At 34.7% G+C, this 11,756-nt stretch overlaps 4 protein-coding genes across 6 annotated transcripts in view; all 4 read left to right on the top strand.

The window, feature by feature from the left end:
- LOC104757421 lies at positions 686–1,305 on the top strand. Its single transcript, XM_010480164.2, has one exon. It carries the CDS (start codon positions 748–750, stop codon positions 1,231–1,233), a length of 486 nt encoding a protein of 161 aa, XP_010478466.1. The 5' UTR covers positions 686–747; the 3' UTR covers positions 1,234–1,305.
- On the top strand, positions 1,459–3,650 carry LOC104757420 (ferredoxin--NADP reductase, root isozyme 2, chloroplastic). Of its 2 annotated transcripts, none has more exons than XM_010480162.2 (5): positions 1,459–1,682; positions 1,996–2,055; positions 2,263–2,607; positions 2,714–2,933; positions 3,014–3,650. In XM_010480162.2, exons 1-5 carry the CDS (start codon positions 1,656–1,658, stop codon positions 3,511–3,513), a joined length of 1,152 nt encoding a protein of 383 aa, XP_010478464.1. In that variant the 5' UTR covers positions 1,459–1,655; the 3' UTR covers positions 3,514–3,650. The 2 variants fall into 2 exon arrangements, with proteins under 2 accessions (XP_010478464.1, XP_010478465.1); XM_010480163.2 differs by having other exon boundaries at positions 1,469–1,682; positions 2,266–2,607.
- On the top strand, positions 4,289–6,287 carry LOC104757418 (nuclear transcription factor Y subunit A-7-like). Of its 2 annotated transcripts, none has more exons than XM_010480161.2 (6): positions 4,289–4,397; positions 4,710–4,764; positions 4,938–5,089; positions 5,439–5,516; positions 5,613–5,777; positions 5,859–6,287. In XM_010480161.2, the coding sequence occupies exons 2-6, from the start codon at positions 4,758–4,760 to the stop codon at positions 6,027–6,029; spliced, it is 573 nt and encodes a 190-aa protein (XP_010478463.1). In that variant the 5' UTR covers positions 4,289–4,397; positions 4,710–4,757; the 3' UTR covers positions 6,030–6,287. The 2 variants fall into 2 exon arrangements, with proteins under 2 accessions (XP_010478463.1, XP_010478462.1); XM_010480160.2 differs by having other exon boundaries at positions 4,710–4,769.
- LOC104759547 (homeobox-leucine zipper protein ATHB-9-like) overlaps positions 10,219–11,756 on the top strand; it is a gene marked incomplete at its 3' end in the record, with an annotated part of 4,728 nt that continues 3,190 nt past the window's right edge. The window contains exons 1-3 of the mRNA XM_019238937.1: positions 10,219–10,765; positions 11,364–11,523; positions 11,664–11,752. Coding sequence (XP_019094482.1) covers positions 10,548–10,765; positions 11,364–11,523; positions 11,664–11,752 — 467 coding nt within the window. The remainder of the gene's footprint in view (positions 10,766–11,363; positions 11,524–11,663; positions 11,753–11,756) is intronic.

Genomic DNA, 11,756 nt, shown 5'->3' with positions numbered 1-11,756 from the left:
ATTGTAAGTATCGAAAGGTTAAGCAAAATTACTTGGCATACAACTTGGAAAGAAATAGTTTCCCCCTCGATATATATTGAAACAATTATTCCTATAACTTCTAGATATTTCTTTATTTTCAATTAAAACCAAAAAAAAAAAAGCTTTCAAAGATTCTTCTTCGGTTCATTGCTTTCAAGAAATAGAGAACCTTGTATACCACTCAACTATAAATTCTAGTTTCTTGGTATTTTACCTTTATCTACATCAATCTTTTTTTCTTAAAGCTTAGTAAATCACTATAGCTTAAATCGATGACAGAAACACACTCGAGAGAGTGAGGTCGTATTACAACAAACAATCGAGTTCTTTTTTACTTTCTTGTTATTGTTAATAACCCCGTGAATTTAGGGCCAATCTCCGACAAAGAAACTCACGAGAATAATTTTTTAACAAATTCAGACAAAACACAGGAGTCGAGAGAGACTGTTCCCTAAGCCAACGTGGAATAAAGAAAGAAACATTTTTTTGTCGTGACAACGTTGGAAACGACGGCGTTTGCCGTTGTTGGCATTGTTTGCAATTGGACAATGAAGAATACGCACACATCACGGACACGGGATGATCATAACTTTTTTAAAACGAAGTCGTTTCGTCGTGTTTGGATTCTCGTATAAAGCATTCCTTCACGGGAAGGTCTTTCCAATCCAAGTTGTTGTAACTCTCAAGCCTAATTAAGACAAAAAAAAAAAACTCAAAATCACAAAAATGGTTCCACCGTTTATTATGTGTTCAGTCATGATCTTGTTCATCGTCATAGAACCAACGACCATAAACGCTAGAGAATTACGACCTTCCGATCACGGTCTTGAGTACTACTACGAACCAACAGGCGAGTCTCAATCGGAGATGACCACATTCTTCGGACCACCTTCTCCAAATGAGCTGACGCCGCCGACGACATCTTCAACATCATCATCATCATCACCAGCGTCTACTAGCTCGATATTGCCGAGTGCGGTGAAATCCCCACTAACGACGACGACAACGTCATCAAAAGTTCGAGACAATGATGAAGAAAATGATCACGTGATGAATCACGTGCTGGTAGTGGGCAGCTTGGTGTGTGGACTCTCCGGTGTAGCTTTGATGGTCGCTTCTGCTCTCATTTATTTTCTTGGTTACCCGAAAACACAAAATGCCTCTGTTAATTGTGATCACATTCATAATAACAATGTCACTAATACCAAGTAGAATTCGTTGTCTAATATAATTCGCTCATTTGATTCAAGAGAATTAATAAAGATTTTGTGGTTATGTGAATCATTATTATTGTAGAAAAACAGTTAGTTACTAATAATAATGTATTTTGGTTATTGTGAAATTATTTGAATTGGTTCGGTCGGTTTAGGAATAATTTTCGTCAATTTGGTTCCGGTTTTGCGTTAATTAAATTAATTAATAGGAGTGGAGAAATCAATAATTAAGAAGTCTGTGAGAGAGCGTCGCGTCAGTTGGAGGAGTCCAAAAGAGGGGAGAAAGGAAGAAGCTTGGCCTTTGAGGAGTTTCAAAGCTTGTACTCTATTTATATATAAAAACCCTAAAGCTCATCATCATCTTCTTCAGTCAATCGGTTATATTGAATCTGAGTACCTTACTCTCTCCGATTGATCACAATGTCTCACTCTGCTGTGGTGTCTCAGGTCAGATCCTCACTCTTTTTTTTTTGTTTTTCCTGATTTTTTTTAGTCAACGGTTGTTTTTAAACTCGTGATCCTTGTGATTGAGTATGGCCGGAGAATTATTGAATGAATCAACTGTTTGTTAGTTTTTAGGGGTTTGAGTCGGGTTAATGTTTCCCCTTGTCTTTTTTCGGAGAATACGAGGGAACTTTTTTGAAATAGATTGATTTGGTGGTTTATGATCTTTGATCTAGGTTTAAGGCTTGTGTTTTACTTGATTAAAATAGAGTTTTTAATCTGATGGAGTTTGAATTATCTTTTTTTCCAATTACAGGCTGGTGCTGTCTCAGTTTCAATTGGAAACGAACGTTCTCTTAGAAGATCCGTCTTCAAGGTGATGATGATGCATCCCAATCTCTCTTTTTAACATAAAGATTCTAGCTTTAGCTGTGTTTGTTCTTGTACACATTAGTTTTAGCTTGAGGTGTTTGGCTTCCTCCTGGTTACTTTCCTTGAGATTGTATTTGTTTGATTCATTTCTTTTGAGTTTGATCTTTTACCATGGCTTGCTTTGTGCTTTACCATTTTTTTCATTCTGCAGCAGAACAATAGCATAAGCTTTAATAGCAAATCATGGTCATCTTCCTTAGCATTGAACCAGAAGACAACAAACGTTAGAGATGCAAAACGGTACACCAGCAGGACAATATGTATGTCTGTTCAACAAACGAGTTGTTCCAAGGTTACTGTCTCTCCTATTGAGTTGGAAGACCCCAACGATCCTCCTTTGAACTTGTACAAACCCAAGGAGTCTTACACGGCTAAGATTGTCTCTGTGGAGCGAGTGGTTGGTCCAAAAGCCCCAGGAGAAACTTGTCATATCGTCATTGATCATGATGGTAACCTTCCTTACTGGGAAGGACAGAGTTATGGTGTGATCCCTCCTGTAAGTCATGTCCCTTGTGCTGTTACATCTTTTCGTTGTCTTCAAATTGTTTACCACCATTCTTCATCCCTTAAGTCTATTAATGAACTGGATCTTGTGTGTGTAGGGTGAGAACCCGAAGAAACCGGGAGCACCACACAATGTTCGCCTTTACTCAATTGCATCAACGAGGTATGGAGATTTCTTTGACGGCAAAACAGCGAGTTTATGTGTACGTAGAGCTGTTTATTACGATCCCGAGACTGGAAAAGAAGATCCTTCAAAGAATGGAGTCTGCAGCAACTTCCTCTGTGATTCAAAGCCCGGAGACAAGATTCAAATCACTGGTATGTGAACTAAATCACATAGATAAAGACCCCTTGGAATAAGAGTTCTTAGTTTACTAAATATACTTTTTCGAAACCAGGTCCATCTGGGAAGGTAATGCTACTACCCGAGAAGGATCCAAAGGCGACACACATAATGATAGCCACAGGAACAGGAGTGGCTCCTTACAGAGGCTACCTACGTCGAATGTTCATGGAAAACGTTCCAAACAGGACATTTGGCGGCTTAGCTTGGCTCTTCCTAGGAGTGGCTAACACCGATAGCCTTCTATATGATGATGAGTTTACCAAGTACTTAAAAGACCATCCGGAAAACTTTAGGTATGATAAGGCGTTGAGCAGAGAGGAGAAGAACAAGAAAGGTGGAAAGATGTATGTGCAGGACAAGATTGAGGAGTACAGTGATGAGATCTTCAAGCTATTGGACAATGGAGCTCATATTTACTTCTGTGGGCTTAAAGGAATGATGCCTGGGATTCAGGATACGCTTAAAAGAGTTGCAGAAGAGAGAGGTGAGAGCTGGGACTTGAAGCTTTCTCAGCTAAGGAAGAACAAGCAGTGGCACGTTGAAGTCTATTAAGCCGCCTAAACTTTAACCTTTCTTTTAATATGTCTTTGCTGTTTTTGATTTAAGAATCGTAATAAAATTGAAATTGATGTTGTTCTACAATATTCAAACATTGATAATATCTGAAATTTGTTGGTCTGACTTTGGTATATTCTCAGAGAATATAACAAATGAATCATTTATTTACATATACATCAAGAAAACGACAAAACGTATTAGTATTTATTTTCATGTGCTACACAATAAGAGATTAAAAGCCAACCAAAGGTTATAGAATATTACATAAATATTCGAATCGATATGAGTCACATAGCCTAAAGGAGTTTTATATGAAACTCATTTTATAACAAAATCATCGGTTTACCACAACGTATTATTCTATAAAACTAGTCTGCATCAAACCAAACCGAGATTAGTTTGTTGTCTCTGGAATTCGAACAAACGAGAACCGGTTTCGCTATCGATGACTCACACAACAGAAGAAAATACAAATAAGTCTTACGGGCAGCGGGTAGAAGGTAGGTCCCGCGAGAACTCGTGGACTTGATGAGTTAAGTGAGAGACTTCGGTCAGCAAATTCAGATCTGCCCGGAATCATCTGCTACGTGCAATCTGAAACGCTTCTCTCTTTCTCCACTTGTACGATCGATATTGCGTACGCATCAGTTGTTACAAACCCTGCCGTTTTCTTACCTGCTGAAGCGTAAAACGTCATAATGTTGTGCACTGATGGAGAAGGACGCTCTGAAGTTTAGAGGACATTAAAACTCCAGTTAAAAGAAGAAAACGACACTGTCTCTCTCTCTCTGTTCTTCATTTTTCTTCTCTTCTTCAAGCTGAGGCTCTAATCTACATACAAGATTGCAGAGGTTTTTTTTCAATATATTAAATTAGAGGTAAATTACGTTACGTATATAATTTTTTTCACTATGATTTTTGAAATTCTTAGCTTTTGANGTTTTTTTTTTTTTTTTTTTTTTTTGGGGTTAGAAATGGCTCTGTCGTTTTAGAATTTTAGTCAGATTGTAATAGTTACAGGGTTTTTAAGTTATGAATTGGTTCCTTGAAAATTTTATTTAGTAGGCTTGACTTGTTTAGTTTGAATAAGAGGTTAATGGTTTTGTGGGGATATGATAATTCTGGTTCTTGAATTTATTTAATAGGTTTCAAAAAATCATATACTGACTCTGTTCTTTGGAACTTTTCAGAAATACTGCTTCGGACATTAAGCTCATGAGTCATGACTTCCTCAATCCATGAGCTGTCTGGTTTTGCTCTCTCTCTTTCTCTTCTTTATTCATTTTATGTTTATATATCTCGTATTTCATGTTAATTCTGTTTTCAGAACTTGATCCATAGTTTATGTTCATGTGGTTTGCTGTTACTGATTCTTGGGTTGGTGCTCTCTTGTTAAGTTTGGTGTTTTCTTTGTCTAGGTAACATTGTAAGTCATGAGAAGCAAGAACAGAGAGATTCTCAATTCCAGTCACCAACTCCTCCTGGAAGAAATTATGAATCAATGGCTACAAGTTTAGTCTTCTCAGAGCCGGTTCCTCCTCCTCCTCACCCGGGGAGTACACTTCCCATGGTAAAACATCTCTCAGCTGCCCAAAAAAACCCAAACTGTTTAATCAGAAGAACTATATCTTCGGTTTAGTTTCTTGCACCTTTCTTACCCTCTGTAAAAAATATATATATATGTTTGATCACATATCTCTTGATTAATGCTAATGAGTTCCATCAATACTTAATATGCTAAGTCTTTTTGGACCCCTTACATTTGAAGCTAATTCGAGTTGCTTGTCATTCGTGGCCTTAGACGTTCTAGTTGATACATTTACTTCTTGACGACATTACCATCACCTTTCTGCATTTTCATACAATATAGAAGTAACGAATTTTGTTTTGTGTGTGTTTGTGTATTGTTAATACTGAAGGCACCTGGACAATACCCATATCCAGATCCTTACTACAGAAGCATCTTTGCACCGCCTCCACAACAACCCTATGCCGGGGTATGGTGTATTAACTACAACGAGTGTTCTGATCCGGATAAATGTAGTGAACAGTTCAATGATTAATGTTAACAGCTTATTTACAAATCATTTCAGGTACATCTACAGTTAATGGGAATGCAGCAACAAGGTGTTCCTTTACCATCTGATGCAGTCGAGGAACCTGTTTTTGTAAACGCAAAGCAATACCACGGAATACTGAGGCGAAGGCAATCTAGAGCAAAACTTGAATCGCAGAATAAAGTCATCAAGTCACGTAAGGTAAAATACTTTTTTCTAAAAATCATGTTTTGCTATGATTCCTTACTTCGTTTGAGTAAACCTTGAGAGTGTATCTTGCAGCCATATTTGCATGAATCTCGGCATTTGCATGCGATAAGAAGACCAAGAGGATGTGGTGGCCGGTTTCTCAATGCCAAGAAGGAGGATGAGCATCACGAAGAAAGTCATGAAGATAGTTCCAACCTTAGCTCTGGTAAATCCGCCATGGCTGCTTCGAGTGGTACATCTTGAGAAGGTCCCTACACGACAAAGCTTTGTTGTATTTTGGCTCTGTTTGGTCTCAGCTCATCTATGTCTTTTAGTGTATGATATATATACAAATCTTTGTAGAAAAGTTATAGGGTTCTTGGGAGCAATTAGGTAAAAACGTGAAGTGGGTTTTTAGACTTGTGATTATTAAAATAAAACCCACTGAGGAAGAAAGGAAAAATAAATAAAGGGAAATGTCATGATGTTTTAGTTAAGATACAATGCTACTGATATTGTTTTCTTGTAAGAAATTTTGGTAATAAAACGAAGAATGGAAGAATCCACAAACAATGTGACATCAAGGGTTTTGGGTTTATTGCAATTTATGTAAAACTACAAAATTTGTTGCTACAGAAAAAATCATTTATGAACCACAAGTTTGTTGTATATGTAAAAGCAAAACATCATCAAGTAGCACTCGGATTGAAATAATTACTAATTAACCTAGAGATGGAGAGGAACTGTATTATGATGTTGAAGAAAAAGCAATGTTTTGACTTTTAGATCAACATTGTCACAAAAGATTTGACATTCGCATTTTCTTAAAGGGGGAAAAATTAAGCACAATTTCTTCTTTTCTAAATTATATTTCCTATCAGTAAAGATCATCCATGTTATTATTTTACGAACTATGGAGACAAAGGCGAAACTTAAAATAAAATTTATGTGGACTTTCTGTTTGCTATTATGATATTTTTATGATAATGGATTACGATGTTTTTTTCATTCATAGTCAAACACACAAAAGACCATGTATAATATTTTTTGGTTCTTGACACATGTCGTGAGTTTTATTAAGAGAACCCTGGTTTGTATTGTATTGTATAGTTTCCAGTTTCCACAGTGACACACATACATAAAAAGTTAGAGACAATCACAGGCGTCAAATAAATAATGAAGCTATTAACTGAAATGTATAAAAAACAAAGTACTCAAAAAAAACTGTAAAGAGCTCTATAATGTAGCTTTTTAGTGGCGCGAGATATACTCTCCTACGTATAAAGTGTGCTAATAATTGATTATAGATAGTCTTGTTCTTTCTTAAACAGAAAAGAAGAATTTAATATGAAAGAGCTTTAGTAACACGATTTCTATCTTTACGAAGTAGTATTTGATTAAGATAATACTAGTAATTGTTAGTAGTAGTGATACAAATTAAAATGCAAAAAGAAAAGACAGGGTAAAGTGGGCATATATATATCTGCGAGACTGCCATGTAGGAAATCGAAGCGCATGCACAAAGTAAAGAACTCATGATGAGACTTCACATGACCTTCTACATCCCTTTTTATTACTATTTACTTACTACATTTCCGTATTTAATGTGTGTATATATATATTGAATCTGTATTCCTCCTTTACGAACATGCATGTATATAATATTTTCATGATGTCGTTTTCGCCAAGATAACAAAAAAAAAATATCGTGATGATAGATTTGGTGCTTGCCGTACATGTCGATATTGGATGTAGTCAGTATGTTTAGCTTGTTTTCTTATGTGTTTTTTTCCGTAGGATTGAGTGAGGCGTGAGACCAACCGCTCTCTGGTTAAACGGAGATATTGGGGGAAGGAGAAGCAAACCACATCCACATGTATTGCGACTGACTCCATTTTGTTTTTATCGTTGGGGATATATATTTGGCATACAGAGATTTTTTGGATTTAGTTTACTCGGTTCTCGACGAAATAGTTCTCATGCGTTAAATGAGAAATGCATTGAGATTGAGGTCATGAAAGTTAAATACTATTTGAAATTCAAACATGATCCTAATAATTACAGTTTAAATTTCCGTTCAAAACAAAGAGGAATAAGAAAACCAAACAACTATACAACAGAAGCAATGTTTGGACAAATGGATACAAACCCAATTGAAAAATCGTAACCAGACAACCAAATACAGGTTGTACCCCCCAGCAAAGGCAGAGCTGTGTCTTTGTTTTCTCATATACTTTATTATTCAAAACTTTTTTTTTTTTTTTTTTTTTGGTGTAATGTTAAAATTTTATACCAATAAAAAAGAGTTTACATTTTACAATGAAACCCAAAAAACAAACCTAGTTCTGAAAAAGAGAGAGCAATGGAACAAGTTAAACAAGTTAAACAAGAGCAATTCAAAACTTTTGTAGAAACAAGTTAAACAAAAGAACTTAACGTTAAACTAAAAGAAGAACCACATTCACGCTTCTCACGCGCGTAGTGACATTTGTACATACTTGTCATCCATCATCTTCCGCATGGTTACAAAGAAAAAAAAGATGGACATACGATACAAGAACATGCCACCCACCACGGTAATAATATGTACATGCACATACGTACATTGTTACATACATCATCGTTAGCACAATAAGAGAGAAGAGGGTAGAGAAAAATTTGATGCTATGTTTGGGGTAGGCCACTGTCACAGAGCTTAAAGCCAACTGCTTTGTTTCCCTAAGTTAGCAAATTACCCCATTTCGTCAAAATTCCGTTTCTTCTGACAACTACACTTACGTTTTACGGATGATGAAAACTGTTTTAAACAAAGTTTTTTTTTCTTCTTCTTATTATTGATTTTAGTGACAAGCACATTAGGTGATTTTTTTAATAATAATTGAAAAATGTCTTTAAATTTTGCAGAGACAGCCTTTGCGTGTTGGCTTTTCTCATCTATTTGTGTTTATTGCAATTACTAATTTGTTGAGTCTGAATGCTAGTACTAATTTGTTGCGTCTGAATGCAATTAAGTTTTCAATTCTAATTACTTTCAATCCTTTTTTTCTTTTGTCAACATCTAAACTTTTTATCTAAATCAAGAATATTGAAAACATACACATTAAAGCGGAGAATTTGGTGATGGTGATATGAAATCAAATTAGAGAAGTAACTGATCATATATCTCATAAACTTTATATTGTCAAGAGCTCTACGAAAAAAAAATCCTAAATGATTTTACTTCATATACATTAATTCAACCTCTAAAATTAAGTTTTATATAAAATTTAAGTTTTCTCCTATCACATAATTTTTTTAAAAAAGCTTATGCCAAAAAAGTTTTTTAAAATTATTTTATCTTCAATAGTATATGTTTTTAACAAAAACATTGAATTCATCCTACTATCAAAATTTTACTTCTAAAACCTATGGGTTTGAATGGTTGTGGTGATTGTAACATATAAATCCATTTGTGGATTAAACCATTTTTATTTACTATTCATCAATTATAGTGGTATATATCAAAAAATTGAAAAAAATCCATCGCATACTAACTACAAACTAATCAAGAATATTGACATACACGTTAAAGCGGAGAATTTGGTGATGGTGATGTGAAATCAAATTAGAGAAGCAACTGATCATCCATCTCATAAACCTATATTGTCAAGAGCTCTAAGAAAAAAAAATCCTAAAAACAAAAATGAAAATGTTTTTACTTCATACACATTAATTCAACCTCTAAAATTAAGGTTTATATAAAATTTAAGCTTTTTCCTATCACATTTTTTTTTTTTTAAAGTGTATGCATGAAAAAAGTTTTTAAAAATGATTTTATCTTCAAGAGTCTATGTTGTTAACCAAAACATTGAATTCATCTTACTATCAAAATTTCACTTTTAAAACCTATAGGTTTGAATGGTTGTGGTGATTGGAACATATGAATCCGTTTGTGGATTACACCATTTTTATTTACTATTCATCAATTATAGTAGTACATATCAAAGAAAATAGAAAAAAAATCCATCACATACCAACTACTAACTATTTTTACGTACAAATAAAACTTAATCGCGATAATTTGTTGTCCACCTCAAAAAAATATAATAGACTAAACAATTGACGGATTATTGGACTTTTCTTGCAACATCCATTCAAACCATATATTGTTAAGAGCTCTAAACAAAGATTAAATAAAATAATTGTAAAGATGGAAATTCTTATAAGCTTTGTATAAACTGAAAGCTTTCTCCTATCACAAGTTTTTGTTAGTAGTAAAGCTTTTGCATAAGAAAAGTTTTAAAATTTTACTTTTTTTTTTTTCTCAACAGTCTACGCTTTTAACCAAAACATTGAATTCAACCTACTCTCAAAATTTCACCTTTAACATTTTTAAAAAATAAATAATATTTTTACAAGTTTAGTGCTTCTTGTTGTTTCTTCCTTGTCCTCTCTCTCTCTCTCACAAAAGATCTTTACTTTACTTTTTCCAGTATTCTCTCTCTTCTCTCTCTTCTCTCTCTCTAGTCTCTACTTAGCTGCCTCGCTTTAGCTCCTTTTTAACTCCTCTTTCATCTCTCCTTTGCAAATGAGAAAAACCCAAACTCTTTTCCCAAACCATTACCATCTCATGAACAATCTCAAAGGAGGCTCTCTCTACTCAGAGAGCCTACCAATCTAACTCCAACTCTTTTTTTTTGTCTCTCCATCTCATCTGGGTTGGTCTCTCAATTATTTCTACCCTCAAAGTATCGATTTTTATTTCTTTCTTCTTTCCTTTTGTAAACCCTCTCTGTGGAAGTTATGATGGCTCACTCCATGGACGATAGAGACTCTCCTGACAAAGGTTTTGATTCGGGCAAGTACGTTAGGTACACGCCGGAGCAAGTTGAAGCTCTTGAGAGAGTTTATGCTGAGTGTCCTAAACCTAGCTCTCTTCGAAGACAACAGCTTATTCGTGAATGTCCCATCCTCTGTAACATCGAGCCTCGACAGATCAAAGTTTGGTTCCAGAATCGAAGGTGGTTCTCTTGTTTCTTTATTTAACTGCTTTAATGGAATGTTTTTTATTTGTGTTCTTTGATTGTTTCTGAAATTAAAAATTAGATTTTTTTATTGTTTGTTTGTATTTGAAGACAATTATTTTAAACGCCTGTTCTATTCTCTGACAATGTTTTGTTAAATGTTCTTGTTTTTTGATCTAAATGGTGATTTTAAAAGCCTTTTGAGTTTCAGATCTATGTCTATATAATTGAAAGATTTTTGTTTTTTAATCTTTTAGCTGCTTAAGGCTTTGTCGACACAGTTGAAAGTGAAAATTACATGAAAAAATGTGACAGCTAATCAAACTGTCTTTGATGAGCTTTAAAACGTCTCTTTAATTTTTTATGTTCTTAAAAAAAAAAGTTGTAATATTTATGCAGAGAATATGTTGGAAATTACATAATCTTTTTTGTTCTTTATGTCATTCTGGTGTGATTCTTAAAGCAAAAAAGTGTGTTTGTTGCTTTAAACTCTCTTCTGTTCATTCTCTATTATTTTCAACACATTTATCATACTATAGTTTTTGTCTTTAAGCTTCTTTTCTTTCTTTCTTTTGGTTGTTTGTTGACTTTTTAGATGTCGAGAGAAGCAGAGGAAAGAGTCAGCTCGTCTTCAGACAGTGAACAGGAAGCTGAGTGCTATGAACAAGCTTTTGATGGAAGAGAATGACCGTTTGCAGAAGCAAGTCTCCCACTTGGTTTATGAGAATGGATTCATGAAACATCGTATCCACACTGTAAGTCTTTCATTCCCATTGCTAAATGCAATATAGAGAAGCTATTAGTTTAAAAGGTGTTATATTCTGATGCTTGTATATGGGATTGTTCTTTAAGAATTCTAGATAGTGACTGGTGAAGTCTCTTTATTTTCACTTAGGCTTCTGGGACGACCACAGACAACAGCTGTGAGTCTGTGGTCGTGAGTGGTCAGCAACGTCAGCAGCAAAACCCAACACATCAGCATCAGCAG

Source organism: Camelina sativa, chromosome 17 (genome assembly GCF_000633955.1).
Source record: "Camelina sativa cultivar DH55 chromosome 17, Cs, whole genome shotgun sequence".
Classification (NCBI taxonomy): Eukaryota; Viridiplantae; Streptophyta; class Magnoliopsida; order Brassicales; family Brassicaceae; genus Camelina; species Camelina sativa.
The sequence above is the reverse complement of the archived record's forward strand: the minus strand, read 5'-3'. Positions and strand labels throughout refer to the sequence as shown.